The sequence below is a fragment of the Podarcis tiliguerta genome, assembly GCF_965153285.1.
Source record: "Podarcis tiliguerta genome assembly, chromosome: 6".
NCBI lineage: Eukaryota > Metazoa > Chordata > Lepidosauria > Squamata > Lacertidae > Podarcis > Podarcis tiliguerta.
Genome location: NC_139539.1, coordinates 1,468,558 through 1,491,686, shown reverse-complemented (window position 1 = coordinate 1,491,686; position 23,129 = coordinate 1,468,558). Strand labels below are relative to the sequence as shown.

The window sequence follows — 23,129 nt, the reverse complement described above, 5'->3', positions numbered from 1 at the left end:
CACTGGACCTTCTCCCCAACCCAAGTGCAACTCCTGGGCAGTGCCAGGGGGCTGCCTCAGGTTGGGTCTTGTAGAAACCCAAGCCACTTGCTCCAGCAGCCAAACTGAGCATTCTTGAGTCTCTGCCCCCCAGCAGCTTCTTCCAAGTTCTGCCCCCTTGAACAGGCCAACCCTCTCGTCTGAAGGTGGGCCCTCCATGCCTTCCCACCTGCTGCCCCCTCTGGGCATTTGGCCAGTGAGGGGCTGTGGGAAGCACTTGGTTCCTAGGTTCAGTGGAAGGACCCTTCTGGCTCTGGCTTTGTAGTGTGAATTTCACAGTGTTATTATTTCCTGTGGGATGTAAAACAAGGAGCAGTCAATGACAACATTCCTAGAGTGTACATGTTAGAACATGGGGAGGGATGTCTGTCTAGTAAGCAGGTAAACTTCCTGGGGACGGACTTCCTCCGCATGTGACCAGAGGTGGGTGTGGCCTCACCTGTGCAGGTAAATGATAAAAGCACAGGGCAGGCAGCCATCTCTCTCTCTCTGCCATCTTCCTTCGATGAGGAAACATCTAAGGATGCCCTCTTGGCTCTCAGCCAAGAGAGGAGATAAGGACTATCTTGCTACAAGATAGATTCTAAGTGTATGTAACTTTTTAAAGCTGTCTGCCTTCTGGGATCATACTGTGAACAGAACGTGAGTAAACTCTTTTATACTTTTATAAAGACTGTGTCGTGTCTTGTATTTTAAGAGGGAACAAAGGGGAAATTACCAGAGTAATTATTATAGAGGTTCTAGCGAACCTGTGCAGACGTTACCATTGCGAACTTAAAGGGGAATGTCATAAACTCTGCTGATATTTTGGGAACTTGTTAGCACAAGTTGGATAAGGATATAATTAGTCAATATATCCTCTCCTGCACCCCAGAACATTCCCACATTTCCCTTATGGGGTTGGTTCAAACCACTACTATGAATGCTCCTTTTCACAGGGTAAACTCACTGGGGATGAGTTTATGGAACCAAGGGGGCAGTGACCCCAAAACATTTGGGAGCCACTGATCTCTACAAATATCTTCTTCCCTTCCAGGCCCAAATCTCACCAGCCCAGCAGCTGAGGGGCTTTGAGAGATGCTTTTCCCCCAGTGGGGCAGCAGCGGATGTGGGGCTGCCCTGGAGGCCTCATGTCATGCGATGCAAGAACCAGACTCAGCACATGCCAGAAAGCTCAGGTTTTATTGGGGGTTAGATGATCCCACAGCAGCCTCCCCGGAGATAGAAGGAGGGGGGCATGGCAACACACTGGTGTCTCTTCTGGGGTTGAGGCCGTCTCAGACAAGGTGATCACACTGAGGGACTCAGTCCTCCTTAGTGGGGTTTTCTGGGGGAAGAAAAGAAAAAGAGTCAGCCAAGTAATTGGGCATGTGCCCCTTAGGGCAGGCAGCAGCAATGATAGAATAATAGAATTGTAGAGTTGAAAAGGACCCCTAAGGGTCATCTAGTCCAACCCCCTGCAAGAAGGAATCTCATTTAAAGCATCCATGACAGATGGTCATCCAACCTCTGCTTATAAACCTCCAAGGAAGGAAAGTTTGCCATCTTCCACTGTTGAATGACTCTTACTTTCAGAAGGTTCTTCCTGATGTTTAGTTGTAATTCCCTTTCCTGTAAGTTGCAGACATTGGTTGGAGTCCTACCATAGCTGTCAACTTTTCCCTTTTCTTGCAAGGAATCCTATTCGGAATAAGGGAATTTCCCTTAAAAAAGGGAAATGTTGAAAGCTATGAGTCATACCCTCAAGAGCAGGAGAAAACAGGCTTGCTCCACCCCCCATTTGACAACCCTTTAGGTTTTTGAAGATGTCTATCATATTTCCTCTCAGTCTCCTCTTTTCCAGGCTAAGCATTCCCAACTCCCCCAACTGTTTCTCATGAGGCTTGGTTTGCAGACCCTCAATCATCTTGGCCGCCCTCCTCTGCACACCTTCCAGCTTATGAATATCCTTCTGAAACTGAGGTGCCCAGAACTCGACACACAACTCCAGGTGAGCCTAAAGCAATACTATGACTTCCCTTGATCTGGACAATAGGCTTCTGGTGAGGCAGCCTAGGATTGCATGAGCTTTCTTTGCTGTTGCATCACTCATTTGACTCATGCTAAGCTTGTGGTCTGGGACACAGGTGGCACTGTGGGTCTAAACCACAGAGCCTAGGGCTTGCCGATCAGGTCGGTGGTTCGAATCCCTGCGACAGGGTGAGCTCCCATTGCTCGGTCCCTGCTCCTGCCAACCTAGCAGTTCAAAAGCACGTCAAAGTGCAAGTAGATAAATAGGTACCGCTCTGGCGGGAAGGTAAACGGCATTTCCGTGCACTGCTCTGGTTCGCCAGAAGCAGCTTAGTCATGCTGGACACATGACCCGGAAGTTGTACACTGGCTCCCTCAGCCAGTAATGCGAGATGAGTGCCACAACCCCAGAGTCGGGCACGACTGGACCTAATGGTCAGGGGTCCCTTTACCTTTACCTTTAAGCTAATGGTCTGCTAGGGCCCCTGTTTCCTTTTCACATGTAGAGTGGTACTTCGGGATGCAAACGGGATCCATTCTGGAGCCACCATTTGCATCCAGAAGCAAATGTAACTAGCGATGGCACATCTGCGCATGTGCACGTCGCTTTTTGCCACTTCTGCGCATGCCCGAGCGGCGAAACCCGGAAGTAATGCGCTCTGTTACTTCCGGGTTGCCGTGGAGTGCAACTCGAATGCGCTCAACATGAAGCATACTCAACTAAGGTATGACTGTACTGCAGTCAAGCCAGATGCCCCCCATCCTATGTGCTTCAAGCTTTGTTCCTCTTGAAGCTCCTCAAGCCCCCTCCCTCCATTGGTGATATAGGGGAGATTCACCATCCTTAAATTCGCCCATGCGTAGGACAGGATGGTGCCAGCAGCCCAGCTGAGATAGAACCCTGTGGAGCCCCACAGTCTGCCCCCTGCCCACCACACACACAGAGACAAAGAGAAAGAGAAAGAATCTTACCTAAGTTCCCGCAGACCATCATGCACTCCAGCATGGTACGAAACCGATTGCCATTCCCCTTGCAGCCCCCATAAACGAATATTTCACACTTCCTGGTGGCTGAGTTGTAGTAGTAAAATTGTGAATAAGCCTCACATGGACCAGGGTCCTTTGGCAGCTTGCAAACCTCTGAGGCCACAGAAGGGGGAGAAAGAGGAAGCAGAGAGGTTTAGGGCAGGAAGGTGTCAAGAGTTTTTAATTCCAATTTCATGTTCCCTGCATGCATTCCTCCATAGGAATAATGCAAAACCCCTCCATAATGGGGCAAGGAGTCATTGGAGCCTTCTCTTTCCAGGCAGAGAGGAATTGTGCCTTGGGCTATTTGGCAAGTCCAGCTCAGGGACTGAATTTGCGGGACCTGCTTGTGGCAGCAGGTTCAGATCTCTGGAGCCCTCTTGCCTCTCAACCCTTTGCCAAAGCTCCCGCCCAAAGCTCTCCTTCCGAGGTCTGCAAAAACACATCAATCCTGAAAAACCTCAATTTCAAAACTTGACGAAGCTCATTGGGTGACTTGGGCCAGTCACTTCCTCTCTCAGCCTCCCTCACAGTGTTGTTGGGGGGATTAAATGAGGAAGGGAGAGAACGACGCATCCATGAGCTCCATGGAAATGAAGGTGGGCGATAAACACCAACAACGAAGCCAATAAAATGAATTTCTGGTGGGCCCCACTCTCAGTACCTGGGCTGATTTTCCCGCAGGCTTCCTCGCAGGCCTCCTTTGTCTCAAAAATGTTGCGGTTGCCCGAGCAGCCACCGTAGATGAACTGGTGGCACTTCTTCTGTGACGGGTTGTAGTAGTAACGTGTCAAGTGTGCGCTGCATATTCCATCTTCAGGCAGCAACTGGCATCTGTCACTGCGAACTGTTGGAGGCAGAATGGATGGAGGTCCATGAGGGGAGCTTCTCAGGCTCCAGGGCACTTAAGTTGGCACTGCGGCTGCTGCCTCCACCAGTTGCCCAGAGAAGAGAGGGTGGGGGGAGAAGGGGTCAGGGGCTTTGCCAGTACCTGAGTCCATGCAGCCCCGGCTGCACCCGGTGAAGCAGCACTTCTGGGTGAGGGGGCAGTCTCGGTCGTCTCTGCAGGTGTCATTGCAGGGGGCAAAGGTGCGCACCAGTTTCACTTTTGGGCACACGCCAGGGTGCTCTGGAAAAAAAGAGATGGGGAGATTGGGGGTGGGACTAATAATAATAATAATAATAATAATTTATTTATACCCCACCCATCTGGCTGAGTTTCCCCAGCCACTCTGGGCGACTCCCAATCGAGTGTTAAAAACAATACAGCATTAAATATTAAAAACTTCCCTAAACAGGGCTGCCTTCAGATGTCTTTTAAAGATAAGATAGCTACTTATTTCCTTCACATCTGAAGGGAGGGTGTTCCACAGGGCAGGCGCCACCACCGAGAAGGCCCTCTGCCTGGTTCCCTGTAACCTCACTTCTCGCAGGGAGGGAACCGCCAGAAGGCCCTCAGTGCTGGACCTCAGTGTCCGGGCTGGATAATGGGGGTGGAGACGCTCCTTCAGGTATACAGGACCGAGGCTGTTTAGGGCTTTAAAGGTCAGTACCAACACTTTTAATTTTACTCGGAAACGTACTGGGAGCCAATGTAGGTCTTTCAAGACTGGTGTTATATGGTCTTGGCAGCTGCTCCCAGTCACCAGTCTAGGTGCCGCATTCTGGATTAGTTGCAGTTTCCAGGTCACCTTCAAAGGTAGCCCCACGTAGAGCACATGGCAGTAGTCCAAGCGGGAGCCAACTAGATGACCCTTTGTAGCCCTTCCTACTTGACAGAGGCATGTGTCCAGCTTTACCTCTGGACAGGAAAGCCCATGGATGGCCCTACTAAGTCCCTCCATGCTGGGCTGTGCAACATCACCCCACCCCCTTAAGTCCATGTTCTCTGACTTTCCCTGCTCACCCACCCACTCCATAAAAACACAAGAAGAGCCTTCTGGATCAGGCCAATGGCCCATTTTCTCCAGGGGCCAACTGGACGCTTCAATGGGAAGCCCACAAGAAGGACCCAAGCACGAGCCCTCTGCCCTCCTGGGGTGTCCAGCAGCTGGCCTTCAGAAGCATCGCTGCCTCCAACCGTGGAGGCAAACAGAGCCATCCTGCCAAAAGTCACTGAGAACCCTCTCCTCCTCCATGAATCTGCCTTTTAAAGCCATCTAGTGTGGAATCTAGACACGTATAAGAAAGGTTGTGAAAGTGCTTTTTGAAAAACAGTTTTGAAAAATATATGGAATTTGCCATAGCTCACCATCACCACCTAGTGTTACATTTGTATAATGCACTTTACAACACGCTGAAAATGTTTTATTTGTGGCTGTAGAGCTGAGTCCCAGGTTGGTGGCCGCCATCGCCTCCTGTGGGAGTGAGTTCCATAGCTCAACTATGTGCTGCTGTGTGAAGATGTCCTTTCTCCTAATGAACTCCTGTGTTTACAGCTTCATATGCATATCTCTGGATATTTCTGAAATGTGCTAGGTGGTCCATGCCACCAAGAAAAGCCCTGGAATTGTGTTTGGTATGCCAGGACTCACTCCTGGAACATGTGAGGAAATCATTGAAAGGGAAAATGTGCAGAGTTCATTTCCCCCTGTTATGCTCCTACCACTGGCAGCCACCACCATATAGCTTGGCATTAGGGAGTGGAGACTGCGTGAGCGGCAGCCAAGTGGGCTTGAGCCCCAACATCTCTTCCTGGCCAGAATTTAATACTGGTTCTCCCACCCACAAGCACTCAACTGCTCCCCCCACAATCAGGTCCCCATCTCTTTCCCCACCCTAGAAATACCTTCTTCAGCCACCTGGCAAGCCTGTCCACACCCGTTGCTGCAGCACTTCTGGACTGGCAAGTAGAGTCCTGAGCCACAGTCCTGGTCGTTGTTGCAAGTCATTGAGCAGTTCGCAGCCTGGTCTGGCTGGGGGCTCAGCCTGGGGCAGGAGCCGGGCTGGTCTGGGGATGAAAGGAGAATGTAAGAAGCTAAGAAGGGCCCGCTGGATCAGGCCAATGGCCCACCTAGTCCAGCATCCTTTTCTCGCAGTGGCCAACCAGGTCACCCAAAGGGGATCCCTGCCTGAGTTTTCCACCCAAATAGACACCAAACCCCCTTGTGTGTATGGATGGGTGGTCAAGAGCACATCTGGGTCAGAAGGTGAGGCAGATGGGAGGTTCCTGACTTCATTTCTCCCCCCCCAAAAAAGAGGGGCTGCTGCCCCTCTGCTTACCCTCAAGTGGGAGTATGCACTGATGCCCACAGGCAGTCTGGCAGCAGCGCTCACTCCCTGGGCAGCTGTTGTCCGTAGAGCAGAACTGGCCGCACTCGGTGTCATTGTTGTGGATCAGAGTAGGACAGGTGCCAGGCTTCACTGTGATGTGGAAAGAGAGAAGGAGAGAGAGAGAGAGAGAGAGAGAGAGAGAGAGAGAGAGAGAGAGAGAGAAATGGATTACTAAGCCATTACTAAAATGGGTTACTAACCATTTATAATCTTAAAATTCAGATGGGTCTGCAAAGCATACACCTGAAGCATCAAAAGCCAGGGGAAAGAGATGCTTCTTCAGCCTCCTTCAGAAGCTGCACCATGGAGGTGTCATCTGCTACTGAGTCGGGTTTCAGGTCCTGGCATTGATTTACAAAGCCCTGAACAACTTGGGTCCAGAAGACCCCGGGGATCACCTGAACCCTGATATTCCAGCTCGATCACTGAGATCATCTGCAGGAGCATCCTTGATCATTCCTTGGGTTGCTGAGGCTTCTTTGACAACAACCAAGTTGTCATTGGCCCACTCCTGTGGAACTCCCTGCCACCAGAAACTCAGCAGGAGCCTTCTGTGCCAACGTCTAAACACCTGCTGAAAACCTTTCTATTTTTCCAGGCCTGCACAGGCAATTGAGAATATATTCCCCCACAATGGTCTGCTGGTGTTTGTTTCTAATTTGTTTTTTGTTTTTAACTTTTAATTGTTATGATACAATACGATAATCTTTATTGTCATTGTCCCATACAGAACAACGAAATTGAAAAAAATCTACAATGGACATTCAAAAACCAACAAGCTTGCTATCCTAGCTATCCCAGCCTGGTTAACCCCCTAAAAACTATGATACCCCATTTTTAAATACAATATACTCCCATAGAGACTCCTTACACTGCTTTAAAAACCAAAATCACATTTGGATAGAAACTGTTTCTCAGGCTGCTAGTGCTGGTCTTTATAACCCTGGACCTTCTTCCAGAAGGCAGAATCTGAAAGAGATCATTTCCGGGGTGCGCACTATCCTGCGCTATCTCTGCAGCTTTCTTATGGCACCTGGAAGCATAGATTTGGTCCAAGGTGGGAAGAGTGCACCCAATTATTCTCTCCATAGTCTTTACAACCCTGGACAGCATTGTTTTTCCCCTGGCCGTGCAGCTCCCAAACCACACACACACAGACCATAAGTTAATACACTCTCCACAGTACAATGGTAAAATGCCATCAACAGGTCCTTTGAGAGATTATTTTTCTGTAGGATAATTATTTTATTGTCTGGTTTTATCTCTTTATATTGCTGTAAACCACTGTGAAATGTTTTATTAAACAAACAAGCAGTACAAATTCAGATACAAAGAAATAGATAAAAACGCAGCAGCGTCAGTGAAAAGGGACAATTAAAGCAAGGTAGCCGAATCAATAAATCCTGCCAATCTACGTAGGTGTCCCCCTGTCCCAGGAAGCAGAAAGGGAGCCCAGCTTGCCACAGGGGCATGGACACACCGTGTGGGGGCTTCCCTTCTTCTCTCAGCTTCCCACCACGTGTGTCACAGGAGGGAGGCTGAGTGCTGAGTCAGCCTGTGGTTGGGGGGGGGGGACTCCTCTCTCTAGCAAGCAGATCCAAACTGATGTGTCACGCATGGAGGAAATCCCCAGGGCCAGATCCTACGCTTGCCTGCCAGGACTCCTTCAGCCAAGAACAGGGAGTGAGCGATGGCTCCTCCCAGGAGAGGGAGGAACAGAAGATGTTATCTGACCTGGCAGAGGCAAGGTAGCTCAGGTGGAAGAGCGTGAGACTCTTGACTTCAGGGTCATGGATTTGAGCCCCACGTTGGGCAAAATATTCCTGCATTGCAGGGGGCCCTGGTGGTCTCTCCCAACTCTCCCATCCTGTGTTTCTATGATCCTATGAAGGCTCATGCTAGCTTCACCGTTAGGAGAGAGGCAGCTGAAAAACAGCAATAAAATGAAAGCAGATCAGGAGGAGGAGTAAGTAACAAGAAGGTTTCTATGAGCACATCATAGACAGCGGGGCTCTTAAATAGAGGAAGTGTCAGGTCATTGCTACATCTTGCCCAATATTGTCGGCACTGGCTGGCAGTAGACTTCAGGGGAGGTATTCTGCCCACTGAGCTTCAGTTCCATCCCAAAAGGGGAGAGAGGGAAAGACCAGGCGGAAACTATTAGCTTCTGATCACAGAATTATCAGAGGGTAGAGTTGGAAGGGATGCAGACAGTCATCTGGTCCAACGCAGGAGTGATGGCTAAAGAGGACACCACAACTTTAATACAGTTTGAAAAACCCAAGCAATGCACAAAGGGGAAAAAAATGAATAAACACATCGTAACAATATGTAAAAGCAGCACAGCTACAAAGTGACTCATAATATCCATGTCTGATCAATAGCACTATTCTGAAATGGTTTGGGTAAATTATTATCATCAGGGCTTCTTTTCAGCCGGAACTCAGTGAGTTCCTCTCAGGTGGGTGCCATTGCCATTCTGAGAGAATGAGGGAGGTGTTCATGGTGAGTTCTGACACCTCTTTTTCTAGAAAAATAACACCTCTTCTTCTTCTTCTTCTTCTTCTTCTTCTTCTTCTTCTTCTTCTTCTTCTTCTTCTTCTTCTTCTTTGCAAACCACCCTATACCTCAAGTCTCAGGGCAGTTCACAGGATAAAGTCACAATATAAAAACACAAAATACACAATCAAACAACCCCCCAATAAACGCCAACCCAATAAACCACCCCCAAGGCATTTTAAAAGGGCATTGGGAGGACAATCAGCTAAAGGCCTGGTTAGTGAGGAATGTTTTTGCCTGGTGCCTAATGGTTTATAATGAAGGTGCCAGGCAAATCTCCCTGGGGAAAGCATTCCACAAACAGGGAGCCATTGCAGAAAAGGCCTGCTCTTGCGAACATAAAGTTCTTTTTTAAATTCTAAAAACATAAGATCATCGGCCCATAAGATCATTTCACCCACCTCAAGTCTGATCCCTCTTGCCCCTGACAGCAGGATCTATAGGGAAGGGAAGCTATGGAACAGGAGACGGTGGTTTCCTGGCGATGAGGACTCTTTCAGCTACCCATACAGGGTTTCATACAGGAGCCCCAAGCCAGAACAGCCAGAAGATGCAGAGGCTCATGGGAATTGCGGCCAATTCAGAGGGAGGCTGCCTTAGAGAGTGTTTCCCATGGGGGCTTAGAAAGGTGGAGATTGGGACAAGGGTGTCGAAGGAGACACTCACCTAGAGGCATCTGGCCAGACACAGGTCCCAGCTCACCCCAGAAGGCAAGGAGCGCAACCAGGCAGAGGCCAATGGACTTCATGGCGAAGCAGGTCTGAGTCCCCTGCCTGCGCCCAGGAGGCTTTATATCTCATGCAGAAGGAACTGACAGCACATTTGGGAATCTTTCAGCTCCACCCAGAACGAACAGAAAGCAGAAAGGAATGGATTGGTTGGGAAAGGCTGGAGTATCTGAGTGACTGGAGAGGAACCTTTCCAAGCCAGCACCCCATTCGTAGGCAGGCGATGACTCTGCTGAGTCCTGGGCGTGGCCCTTCTGTTATCAAAATGCAAAAGATAGCAGAAATGAGGAGCTGCCTCCAGGCGCTTCCAAGCACCAAGGGAGACCTTGAGTCTGGGTGGCCATGTGCCTGGGGCATTCAGAAAGAGGGCATCAGCCATGCCAAAGGGGAAAGGGCTCTTGGCTGCAGGAGACAGGTGTATTCCTCTCTCCAATGTGGATGCCATTGCCCACCTGGGCTGCTTTCATGAGAAGAAGAGGTTCCAGGTGAGGTGGGAACAGAGCTGAACTGGGAGAAGGAGGAGAAAGTGCTTACCTGGATACTGGCTGGAGGCAGGTGTCAGTTGACCCCAAAGAGCGAGGAGCCCCACAAGGAGGAGAAGGCCACCCCATCACATGGTGAACAAGCTAAGTCTACTGCCCAGCCCACGACTCACCTATATCTCAGAAAACAGGTTCAATGGGGGATTCCCGAAGAAGGTGGTGAAGGAAGAAGAAACAGAGGTCAGGACAGCATGAATAAAAAGGGACAACCCAAGCAAGGTAACTGCCAATATACGTAGGTGTCCCCCTACGTATAGGAAAGGGAGCCCAGCTTGCCACAGGGGCATGGAGACACCATGTGGGGTCTTCCCTTCTTCTCTCAGCTTCCCACCACATGTGTCACACGAGCAGAGGGAGACTGAGTGCTGAATCAGCCTGTGGTTGGTGGGGACGCCTCTCTCTAGCAAGCAGATCCAAACTGACCTGACACGCATGGAGGAAAGTCCCAGCGCCAGATCCTACGCCTGCCTGCCAGGACTCCTTCAGCCAAGAACAGGGAGTGAGCGATGGTTCATCCCAGGAGAGGGAGGAACAGAAGATGTTATCTGACCTGGCAGAGGCAATAAAATGAAAGCAGAGCAGCAGGAGGAGTGAGTCAAACAACAAGAAGGTTTCTGTGAACACATCATAGACAGTGGGGCTCTTAAATAGAGGAAGTGTCAGATCATTGCTACACCTTGCCCAATATTGTCGGCACTGGCTGGCAGTAGACTTCATGGGAGGTATTCTGCCCACTGAGCTTCAGTCCTATCCCAAAGGAGGAGAGAGGGAAAGACCAGGCAGAAACTATTAGCTTCTGATCACAGAATTATTGGAGGGTAGACTGCAAGAAGATCAAACCTATCCATTCTGAAGGAAATCAGCCCTGAGTGCTCACTGGAAGGACAGATCTTGAAGCTGAGACTCCAAGACTTTGGCCACCTCATGAGAAGAGAAGACTCCCGGGGGCCACCAGGTGGCACATTGGAAGATGGCCGACAATAACATCTCTCCGACCCACACAAGGTAATTAAGAGGCTGCTATGGGAAGTATGCAGTCTTCCTACCCCCCCAAGGATATGGGGGGGGGGCTGCCTTGCCAGCGGTGGTCACAATGCACCCCCCGATTCGAAAGACGGGGGTGAGGATCACTTGGCACAAGCCCTCTGTGAAGTCGGCTCTTCCTGAAGCCATCTCCAATCAGCACCCCGGTTTGCTTCAGCTCAGAAAAATAATTGGAAATATATAATTGGAAAAGAAGCTGAAGCACATATATCAAGCAAAGTTCGAGAGATAAGGCTGCTGATTAATGCATCTCTGTGATTGGAGCGACGAGAGGAGACAAATAAATCAAGCAATGAACCACCATTACAAGACTGGTACGTGCAGAGTGAAAAAAGAGGGGGGGGTGGAGGAAAAAACTTTTATTTTCTTTGCCTATGTGAGTATTTATAAACCCCCACCCCAAAGAGACGAATCGTTGCCTTTTACTAATCGCAAGCAAGAATTTAAGAGCTGTGTGGAGTGAATTATTGATTGAAGAGAGGACTGGTAAATATTGGAGAGCAGAGGGAAAATTCTATGACGCAGTTTTTAATGACGTCCTGCTAAGACAGGCTTGTTGAAGAAAAGCGAGGGGAGGAGGACCAGGGTCATTGGAATGTGAATGATAGATTGAAATGTGATAACCTGGCAGAGCCCCTTTGTGAAATACGTGGGAAGCTTGGGAAAATTAATAGGACAGACCGAAGATAAATTTTTGAAGAAGGGGAGGAATGGCAGCTGTCCTTACGAGATATGACTCTTGGACTGTGCAAAACCCACGCAGATGTTGTTTGTTTCTAAACTGCTTGTGAAGACTATCAGAGATCGCAAAGAAAGGAATATATAATAACAACAAAAAGACGAAGAAAGTAATAAAGAGACTGGACAGATCTGGATAGAACTGTTTGATAAAAGCAGGAACAGAAGTGATGTTTTGATCCTCGTTCAGAGCTTGATGTATGGGTACCCCCAATAAATTTAAAAATTTGGCTGTATAATTTGGAATTATGATTTGGAAATAATGTGATTGGATTGGCCTGCTAATAAAAATTATGTTTAAAAAAAAGAGAGAGAGAAGAGAAGACTCCCTGGAAAAGACCCTGATGTTGGGAAAGATGGAAGGCACAAGGAAAAGGGGACGACAGAGGACAAGATGGTTGGACAGTGTTCTCGAAGCTACCAGCATGAGTTTGACCAAACTGCGGGAGGCAGTGGAAGACAGAAGTGCCTGGAGTGCTCTGGTCCAGGGGGTCATGAAGAGTCGGATACGACTAAACAACTAAACAACAACAAGAGTTGGAATGGATGCAAAGGGTCATCTGGTCCAATGCAGGAGTCATGGCTTAACAGGACCACAACTTTAATATAGTTTGAAAAATCCAAGCAGTGTACAAAGGGGGGGGGGGGGAATGAATAAACACATTGTAACAATATGCAAAAACAGCATAAAAATACAACCACGCAGCTACAAAGTGACCTGTAATATCTATGTCTGACCAATAGCACTATTCTGAAATGGTTTGGGTGAATTATTATCAGGGCTTCTTTTCAGCCAGAACTCAGTGAGTTCCTCTCAGGTCTCACCAAGGCCAAGGCTGCCTTGATTTCTAATCTGCAGTGTGTGTGTGCAGAAAAAGATAAAAAATCAAAGTCTGCTTAGGAAAGCAACTCCCCTGGAGGAAGGGTATTTCCCAAGGTGACCGCAGAGCAAACCAAACAGAGGAAATGGCAGGAGGAGAATCGGTGACGCCAAGGAGGTGAGTTTGATTCCTATAGGTGCCAGCTGCGAAAGGTGGAAGGGATCCCCCAGAGGTCATCCAGGAATCATAGCTATTAAATCCTAGAATGAATGACGGGGAAGGGACCCTGAGGGTCATCTAGTTCAAAGGGTGTTGCTTAGGGAATGCTATTCAGCCCCATGGAACCCTCAATGTGGGATTCCGCAGGGCTCAATCCTGTCCCCCACATTGTTTAAGATCTATGTGAAACCTCTATCTGGAGGTTTGGAGTCTGATGTGAGCAATATGCTGATGACACTCAGATCTCTTTCTCCTTTACTTCTCAGGTGAGGCAGTGGAAGTTCTGAACCAGTGTCTTGCCTCAATAATGGAGCCAACAAACTGAAGCTCAACCCAGATAAGACGGAGGCCGTGTTAGTGGGTGGTTCCCTAGAATGCCTGGCTAGGAGGTTGCATGCTCTTGATGGGGTTACGCTCCACCTGAAGGAGCAGGTTCACAACTGGATCCTTTGCTGTCGCTTGAGGCTCAGGTGGCCTCAGTGGCCCAGAGTGCCTTCCATCAGCTTTGGCTGGTGGCCTAGCTATGCCCCTATCTGGACAGAGACAGTCTAACCCCTGTTGTCTATGCTCTGGTAACCCCAAGGTTAGATTATTGCAATGCGTTCTACATAGGGCTGCCTCTGAAGACAGTTTGGAAACTTCAGCTAGTGCAGAATTCAGCGGCCAGGTTGCTCACCGAGACAAGATGGTTTGAGCCTATTGCACCGATTCTGGTCCCACTGCACTGGCTGCCAATTAGTTTTCAGGCCCAATTAAAAGTCCAATTTTGACCTATAAAGCTTTAAACGGCTTAGGACCGCAATACCTCAAGGACTGACTATTTCCATATGAACCTACCCAGAACCTTAGATCATCTTCTGAGGCCCTTCTTTGTGTGCCACCTCCTTCAGCGGTCCAGAGGGTGGCGACATGAGAACGGGCCTTTTCTTTTCTCTTTGTGTATAATTTTTATTAAATTTTCTGTTTTACAATTTAGAATATTTATTTAAACAACCTGAAAATGTCAATGACTTCCCTTGTTCTCTTTCCATAGTTCATTTCACATTTCATAAATTCCTTCATATTTTACATAAACTAAACCATTCAGTCATCCATTATTACATCCATCAAAACTTGTTTGCATTGTTGAATATATATTAATGCTGCCAACGTTTTCAAGTGTACACAAGGCAAGAATCACAGTTATAAGAACATGGGGTGGTACAATAGGATGGGATGCCCCGGGTCATGTAGCCCAGACCGCTGCAAGGCAAGAATCTCCAGTAAAAGGATGGTCTCCCCGACCCCCTAGCAGGGGTGGGGGTGGGGGAGGAGGAACCCCAAAGGGCTACAGCAGCTGACTCCATTTCGCAAAAGGGAGAAAGAAAATCCTCCTTTACTTGGCCCATAGCTAAACCCTGGAACTCACAGCTGCAGGAGGTAGTTTTGGCCACCAACTTGGACGGCTTTAAAGGAGAGGTCGATAAATTAACGGAGGAGAAGAGGGATGAGGACGACTCCCAGCCATTATAGCTCTGTTTCTTGAATATCCCATTGGAGGTTTCCGAGCAGAGGTTGGGTGGCCATCTGTCCTGGAGGCTCAGGTGGAGATGCCTGTCCCGCAGGAGGTTGGGCTGGATGGCCCTCGGGTCCCTTTCCCCCTTCCCCACCACTCTGGGCTCCCAGAAGGACGCCACTCTCGTTTCCACGGCCCAAGCCCTCAGCACTTTCGCAGCTGCTTGGCCGGCGGCAGCAGGAGGGGCGAGGGGCGCCACTCTCGAATTCGAATCCTTTTTGGGCTCTGCAATTCCTGCTCAACCGAAGGCTGCTCTTGAGTTCGAATCCTGCAATGCGCAAAGAGCCTCCCGCTCTCATGTTGTGTAAAGCGCTTCCTCGCCTCCGAATCCTGCAGCCCTTTGAAAGGCCCGCGCGCGCCCCTCCCGCGAAGATCCGACTTGGAGAGCCACTCCTCTCCTATCCGACGGAACTCACCGCCACCTCTCCAGGATGGCGAAGAGCAGAAAGACCACCAGCAGCGGCAGGAAGAAGACCAACAGGCTGAGGGTCTCGGCGGCCAGCAGCCCCAGCAGGACCAACCGGTAAAGCCAGCGGCTGCGCCGCTCCAGCCGCTCCAGCGCCTGCACCATCCCGAGCGGGTAGCGCAGGCAGGGCAGGGCGCCGTGCTCCGGGCGGCTGGCGCGGAAGCGCATCTGGAAGCGGTGCTCCAGGCGGCCCCAGGCGCCGGGCCGGCGTTCGGGCAAGGGTTCGAATTCCGCGCGCCCCGCCGCCGATTCTTGCGGCGACTCGAGCAAGAGCATCTCTTCCTGAAGCTTCCGGATCTCCCACTCCATCACCGGCGTCTTCTGGCGGCACAGCGGGCAGCGCGCGCGCCCGATTTCGGCGGCGCCCGACGCCTCCAGGACAGCGCCCAGGCAGCGCGCGCACAGCTCGTGGCCGCAGTTCAGGCGCGACGGGCGGTGGACGTCGCCGTCGTAAAACTCTGTGCAAATCGGGCACTCCGCATCCTCCTCTCCGTCGGGGGACGCGCGGGGCAGCGCCGAAGGAGGCTCGTTCTCGCCCGTTCCCGCCGCGCCGTTCGCATCCTCTGGTCCACCGAGCGCCGGGAGAATGCAGTCGAACTCCCCTTCAGACACAGACGCCGGCCGCTCGGGCTCAAGCGCGTCCCCGGGGAGCCCTGGGGACTTTCTGGGCGCGCCGTCCTCCTCGTCGCCACTCCTCGCCGCGTCCTCGGGCACCACCGGGTCTCCTTGCCCTGCTGCCGAGGCGACAGTGGTGTCATCTTCTCCCGGCGCTCCCTCCTGGGCCTGGCAAAGGGTGCCGGTGTCCCGCGGGCCGCCCTCGCCTTCCTCCGGTGCGGCGAACCCCTCCGAACCGCTGGGGCTGGTGCTCGAAATCTCCGCGGGCGAACCAGGCCCGGGGCCCGCGACTCCGCCGCTCCAGGCCAGGCTTCGCTCCGTTTGGCGCCGCCGAGGCTCCGGGTTCGAGGGCAGAGAGCTGCGCCAGGCGGCCCCTGGCGATCCTCGGGGGCCGGTTCGGAGGTCCGCGCACCCCACTGGTGGGTGCGGCTGAGCGTCTCGGAGTTTGCCGGCTCTTTTTGCCCGTGGAGCGGTGAGGGTTTTCAGCTGCCAAATAATACGAGGACAGATTCTCGACGGACCGGTTTGGCGACTCGCAAGGCGGCTGTTTCCGTATCTGGAGACAGGCGCGACCTGCTCCACAGAGGAGGCCTTTCAGGTGGGCGGCTGCTCAACCGAAGCCACCCACGAATCTTTCGACGGAACGACCTGGCGCCCTTGGGCTGTTGGCTTGTTTTTGACGGAAGGAAGAAGAGGTCGATCCGAGGACGGAGCCCCGAGGATGAAAATGTGCTTCTCTCTGCCCCCCAAGCCGCTTCATGGTTCGAGGAGAAATGTCCTAAATTGTAGAAGGGGAGAAGAGGAGAGGAGAGTGGGAAAGGACCCGCTGAGGATCCTTCAGATATAAAAGCATAGAGTGGTACAATAGAATGGGATCCCAAGGGTCATCTAGCCCAACCCCCAGTGGGGCAAGAATCAGAGATATAAAAACACAGAAGGGGAGAGTTGGAAGGGAAGCCCAAGGGTCATCTAGTCCAACCTGCTGTAAAGCAGGAATCAGAGCTATAACCTCCTAGAAGGGAACCCTAGTGGTCATGTAGTCCAATCCCCCTGCCCATAGCAGTTCCTCGGTGGGCTCAAACCATCAACCTTCTGCTTAACAGCCAGACACCCTTACTCATTGTGGCACTTTCAGGCAAGGTAAAATAATAACAATGTTGTTCTTGTTTAGTGGTGTCCGACTCTCTGTGACCCCATGGACCAGAGCACGCCAGGCCCTCCTGTCTTCCACTGCCTCCCTCATGCTGGTAGCTTTAAGAACACTGTCCCACCATCTCATCCTCTGTCGTCCCCTTCTCCTTGTGCCTTCCATCTTTCCCAACATCAGGGTCTTTTTCAGGGAATCTTCTCTTCTCATGAGGTGGCCAATGTCTTGGAGCCTCAGCTTCAGGATCTGTCCTTCCAGTGAGCACTCAGGGCTGATTTCCTTCAGAATGGATAGGTTTGATCTTCTTGCAGTCCATGGGACTCTCAAGAGTCTCCTCCACACCAGAATTCAAAAGCATCAATTTTTCGGTGATCAGCCTTCTTTAAGGTTCAGCTCTCACTTCCATACATCACTACTGGGAAAACCATAGCTTTTACTATATGGACCTTTGTTGGCAAGGTGTTGTCTCTGCTTTTTAAGATGCTGTCTAGGTTTGTCATTGCTTTTCTTCCAAGAAGCAGGCATCTTTTAACTTTGTGACTGCTGTCACCATCTTAGAATTACAATTCTATTATTCTGGGGTCACTAAGATGTAAGTTTGAATTGTTTATTGCACAGATGGATCCCTTTACAGACTTCACACTTGATGATCTTATTGCACATTTAATAGAATGTGTAGAGAGAGAATAGCAATCTCCAAAAAGGAGTTCAAGACACTGTAACTCAAGCTATGTGTCCCAATTGAAAGAGGGTGGGGCAAGGCTCAACCCAGAAAAGTCATTTGCTTTAATTGCAACAAGGAAGGACATGTGGCAAAGTTTTGTAGAGCCCCCAAAGCATGGAAATCTTCTGAGAGTAAACAACCAAACCAGAACACATGAATCTCACTGCAACCAGTAGTGATGAGAAATCAGACAGATGGTTGATTTTAAATTTGGGGTGGCCACTTCACCGTTCATAAGCAATCTAGAGTTAGGGTTGAACGCTAGATTGCTTGTGAACCAGGTAAAAAAAATAAATCACATGTCCCAAAGGTGATCCTTGGGGGAATCCACTTTCTTCACCCCTCCATTGGGGGAACTGTCCGTTTATTCCTACTCTCTGTGGAGACACATTTCCACAGCTACTAACTCTACATGTGACCTTCCACACAGGGTTGTTGTGAAGATCCTAGGGGAGAATGATGAACAAAGAGCTGAACTGAAGCCACTTCCTCTTCACTTTGTTCAGCCTCCAAGTGGCTTCAGTCACCCACGAAATATTCTTAACCCTGCTTAAGTGCTTACAGTCACTCTAAGCACTCTGAAACTTGCCATCACATTTCGTAACTAAGGAATAGGCATTGCACAGAGCCATCTAGTGGATGCCTCTGAAAACTCACAGCAGTCCTTCTGCAAAAACTTACTCTGCATAACTGTGGCAGCAGCTGGCTTCCGTGAGCTTTAATGGGGCAGGAAATTTTCAACTGCTTCTCAGAACTTTGCCCAATTAGACCCAGCACTAACATATCCCCCGGTTGTACTTGTGGAAGACTCTGGAAGGTGGCTTTGAGGGGGTGGGGGAGATATTCAATGAATTGATTAAACAATTACAGGTATGACTTTTCCTACAAGGGCAGAACCTCTCCGTCAGCTTTAACTCTCTCTCTCTCTCTCTCTCTCTCTCTCTCTCTCTCTCTCTCTCTCTCGTCTACATCAGTACCCAGGTGGAGACCCAGAATCATTGTCCCATCCTGCATGGTGTCTAATGCTCTAGAGGTCGAGGCACATCTTCAAATCACTATGCCATAAACACAAAATCAAAGAGTACTCTTCTCTGCTCTCATTCCAATAAAGAATAGTCATCCCACCCCACCTGGTCTCCTTCTTGAGGGTTTTCCCTTCTCCTCTGAAACCAGCTCCTGCCTTTTGCCATATTGCTGCTCCCAAGCGGAGAGGGAAGGGGCTGAGAGCGGGGGCCACTTTCAGGAGGAAATTACTCAGTGAAGTCAGGGTGTCCTTTTGGCATCCTGCAGTTAAGGCTGCTATCGTGCACACATATGATTGATCAAACATCATCATCATCATCATCATTTATTATCTATACCCCGCCCATCTATCCCCAGCTACTCTGAGTGGCTCCCAACCAAATATTAAAAGCACGATAAAACATCAAACATTAAAAAAGGTTTGATCAAACCTTCCACATCCCTCAAAGTCGCTTCTGAAAATCATGGTGGCACCCATTGCCACTGAAAATGGCAATTAATCAGGTTGCATGACACCCCAACCTCCAAGCAGTGCAAGAATCCAGGGCTACCAGTCACTTACCCAGGCATTGGTTTCCTTGGATTCAGGGACAGTGGAGACTATGATGTCTTTATGATATATTTATTTACACATATAAACAACTTAGCAACTCTGCAAGTCTATGATTCTGTGAAATGAATGTCTTGTTCTTACAAGGAGGAGGGAGGGCATAGGTGGGAAGAGTGTTCTTCTGAGAAATGCCACCTGCCAGAAACCTCCACTTCCCAGCTGGCAAGACCCATTTCGGGAAAAGGCTCCCCAGGCAGAACAAGACAGGCAGGCCTGGGATCTGCTGACTGGTGGCATGAAGTCTGCTCCCACCAAATCCTTCTGCCACCCCGTCTGGCCTGCTCAGCATTCCAGGACTCCCAGGTGGAAGTGACATAAGGCTGGGATGACAGACCAATGGATCTGTCCCCATTTCCAAATGATTCTCCAAGCCAATGCTGGGGGCTGCCTCAGGTCAGTGTTGAGATTTCCATTCCACCTTAAGGAGCAGATGTGTGGAACTGTTGAGTGCCACATGTCTGTTTACATTCCAGCACAGCCTGCTGGGAACTTCCATTGTGTGTATAGCTTTTCCTTTTCCCTGTCTCTCAGAGAAGACAAAAAAAGAGAGACGACATGTTTCTTTGTCCGTAGTTGTAGTATGCTTTCACAAGCCTCATGCCTATTTTGTGTGCGCAGTTCACTCTGCTGATAGTGTGCCCTGGCTCTGAAGCCCAGGTCGCTGATTTACATTGGAGCAGAGGCCGATGGGTCTTCACAGCGGGATGGCTGGAAGGAGACAGCCAAGCAGGGGCTAGCCAGCTGGCCTTGTGACCCTCTGCATGTCTACAGTCAGGTCTTGTAGAAACACTGACAGCTCCAAGGCAGCAGCTTGTTTCATTGAGCCAAACTGGGCCTTCTGAAGTCTCTGCCCCCACGTAATTCTTCTAAGCTCTGCTGCCTTGAAAGGGCCAACCCTCTCTCATGAAGGTGGACCCTCCATGGCCTCCCACCCATTTCAACCCCCTGTGCTGGTTGCTGGGTGATTTGGGAGCCATCCAAAGTAGGATTTGCACAAGCCCCACCCTATTTCTCAAGGCCGCCCATACCTGTATAACATCACGTCCTGGGTATGGCTTGCCCCAAATGGTATTGAGGACCAAACGTGGAAGGCTGGTGGGGCAAGATCGGCAGGTGGGCTGAAGGTTCCTCAACCCTGCCCCATTGGGACAACAAAGTTGGGGACAACGCTGGCGAAGGAAGCAGGGAACACACACACACACTGTCTAGCATGCAAATGAGTCAATGCCTTTATTGTGCAAAAGAGAAAAGAGGGTGCCGGATGGAGCAAATTTTGCTCAATCACCAGAACCTGACAAGCTGGTGGAAAGCCAAGGTCTCAGATCGTGGTGCCTTGATTGCCATATATGGAGAGGTCAACAGGTCTTCAAATGATACAGGCTAAGCTCCACTCACTGTTTCTGGGCATCCGGTCCAGCCAAGGTCTGCTGCAGAAGAAGAAGAAGAGAAGAAGAGTTTGGATTTGATATCCCGCTTTATCACTACCCAAAGGATTCTCAAAGCGGCTAACATTCTCCTTTCCCTTCCTCCCCACAACAAACACTCTGTGAGGTGAGTGGGGCTGAGAGACTTCAAAGAAGTGTGACTGGCCCAAGGTCACCCAGCAGCTGCATGTAGAGGAGCGGAGACGCGAACCCGGTTCACCAGATTACGAAGACAATGGACAGCTGCAGCTTCCACACACAAGCTCAGTACTAAAGTCCTCTGAGCCATTGCAAGTGCTCTCCAGTCCACATGATGAGTGGGCAGGGAGAATCATCCCCTCGTCTTCTCTAAGGTGGCCACTAGCAGAGTCAATCACTTGGGGTGTGTGGATTCCGGTGGCAGATGCACCAGGCCTGGCAGGCAGAAAAGCCAGAGGAGCAGGGCAGCTGCTGCAGTCTGCTGCATACCCTTGTGGACTGCTCATTCACCAACTCTCATCATGCCCGCATCAAGCTTGCAACTCCACCTTCCTGTGGCGAAACTGCGGTGTGGCAACATTTCACTATTTTATATATTAAATAGATATTGAGGGCCATCTACAACACCTCCAAATATATACATTAAACAGAAGAAATTTGGGAAAGAAGGAAAGGCCACCAAATATTCTGAGCTCTGAGTCAGGCTGGGGATCCTCTCCAGATGTACTGTATTTTTCGCTCTATAAGACGCACCAGACCACAAGACGCACCTAGTTTTTGGAGGAGGAAAACAAGAAAAATAATATTCTGAATCTCAGAAGCCAGAACAGCAAGAGGGATCGCTGCACAGTGAAAGCAGCAATCCCTCTTGCTGTTCTGGCTTCTGGGATAGCTGCGCAGCCTGCATTCGCTCCATAAGACGCACACACATTTCCCCTTACTTTTTAGGAGGGAAAAAGTGAGTCTTATAGAGCAAAAAATATGGTATGTCTTTGAAAGGGTATGTGAAAGGTCATGCATTTAAGTTGTGGGTAGCAAAGCATAGACAGATTTACAAAGGAAAGGCTACTGGATATTTTGAGCTCCACAAACCCCAGTCATTCTGGCTCCTGCATTAAAGAAAAAGTCTGTGCAACTGCTCCCCACCCTCCACCAAATTCAAAACCATCTCACCTTAGACAGGATTACGGCAGTCTCGTGGGCATCCACCGCAGCACTTCTGAACACCGGGGCAGGACCAGTCATCTTTACACCGTGCAATGCAGATTCCCACACCCGTATCCCGGGGGCATCGTCCAGGCTTGTCTGCAAAAGAACAAAACTCCTGGTGACCCTTGGGCAAGCTTCCAACCTGACAGTTCTAGGGTTCTGTGGCTGAGAGACACCTTTTGGCCAGAGAGACCCTCACTGTGCAGCTGCAATGAAGTTCTCTCGTGTCTGGAACCCAGAGGATCCCAGAAATCCTCAAGTGGGCACTCTTGTCTTCAGAGGTCTGCCTGGAACTCCCCCAAAACACGACATCCCAATGACACAACCACCCGCTTCTCCTTTGCTGTTATCTTGAGAAGGAGAAAGGAAGGCATTTGTCGATGGGTAGACAATGCTGGAGATCTTGCTAGAAGTCGATGTTCATGCCAGCACATTGGAGGAAGAACTGCCTTGGGAGGAAGAGAAGAAAGTTCTTACCTGGCTTCTGGCTAGAGGCAGGTGTCAGTTGACCCCAGAGAGCGAGGAGCCCCACAAGGAGGAGAAGGCCACCACAACGCATGATGGACAGGCTTTGTCTGCTGCCCAGACCACCAGCTGACTACTTGATCTTAGGAAGCAGGTTATATAGGGAACTCCTGAAGCAGGAGGGACAGAGGAGGGGACTGTAAGTGGGACAGAGGGGGCATTCTTTTCTTTCCAACATGTTTTTGCAATAAACCGTTGTAAAGAAGCTAAAGCCGTTTTGTGACCCGCAGGCAGTACTGGACTCTAGGAAGGGAAGCAGGAAGTGCAAATTGTCCTTTGTCATCTCCCTGGTAAAAATCCCCCATAATTGAGATTCTTTGGCCTTAGGACATATCTGATCTCCCAGGCCTTTTAAGACCTTTGTGGTACAGATGGCAGTTAGACTTGTCTATGCATTTAATTACTAGCTTCCTTTTTCATTTTCAGTTCTGTGCTGTGTATTACCCTTTCCTGTGCTAGTTTTCTTGAAGTGTTATTTTATTTATTTATTGGTTTTCACATATTACATTACAATACAGATGTACCAAAGCCAACACCATTTCCTCCCCATCCCCCATACATTTACATTTCTATTTCCTCAATCCATCATATTATTCTTTTCTCCTTCCTCCCACTTCCCTTCGCCCCCGCTCGATTTCCTCCACATTATACAATTTACAATTTACAATAATCCTTGAATTCTACAATCCTCTCAAATCATCTATATATTCTTATTATCTTTCATTACTAATTTTTCTTCCATCCAGTACTTCACATTTTAATCTAGGCATATTAGCATATCTTTTTTTTTAAGCAATATTTTGCCATATATTCATCAAAACATTTCCACTCCTTTTTACATTTTTGATTTGAC

The 23,129-nt window shown here is 49.7% G+C and overlaps 2 protein-coding genes across 2 annotated transcripts; both read right to left on the bottom strand.

Annotated features, from left to right (window-relative positions):
• Nucleotides 1-1,202: 1,202 nt before the first annotated feature.
• LOC310680669 (uncharacterized protein) lies at nucleotides 1,203-9,951 on the bottom strand. Its single transcript, XM_083447649.1, has 7 exons — nucleotides 9,574-9,951; nucleotides 6,298-6,438; nucleotides 5,864-6,025; nucleotides 4,067-4,204; nucleotides 3,740-3,922; nucleotides 3,022-3,189; nucleotides 1,203-1,366 (listed from the first exon to the last, which is right to left on the bottom strand). The coding sequence occupies exons 1-7, from the start codon at nucleotides 9,653-9,655 to the stop codon at nucleotides 1,344-1,346; spliced, it is 897 nt and encodes a 298-aa protein (XP_083303775.1). The 5' UTR covers nucleotides 9,656-9,951; the 3' UTR covers nucleotides 1,203-1,343.
• A 3,970-nt stretch (nucleotides 9,952-13,921) lies between these two features.
• On the bottom strand, nucleotides 13,922-21,787 carry LOC310680239 (ring finger protein-like; the record flags this gene model as incomplete). The annotated part of the gene is made up of 2 exons (XM_083446592.1): nucleotides 13,922-16,226; nucleotides 21,716-21,787. The coding sequence occupies 2 exons, from the start codon at nucleotides 21,785-21,787 to the stop codon at nucleotides 14,967-14,969; spliced, it is 1,332 nt and encodes a 443-aa protein (XP_083302718.1). The 3' UTR covers nucleotides 13,922-14,966.
• Between the last annotated feature and the right edge of the window lie 1,342 nt (nucleotides 21,788-23,129).

What these genes read in the sequence shown, in the direction of transcription:
- LOC310680669 (XM_083447649.1), bottom strand. Translation starts at nt 9,655, where the DNA reads ATGAAGTCCATTGGCCTCTGCCTGGTTGCGCTCCTTGCCTTCTGGGGT. An exon ending in TTGCCAGGTGGCTGAAGAAG is followed by an intron (nt 4,205 to 5,863) that starts GTATTTCTAGGG and finishes CTTTTTTTCCAG; the next exon opens with AGCACCCTGGCGTGTGCCCA. An exon ending in GATGGTCTGCGGGAACTTAG is followed by an intron (nt 1,367 to 3,021) that starts GTAAGATTCTTT and finishes TTCTTCCCCCAG; the next exon opens with AAAACCCCACTAAGGAGGAC.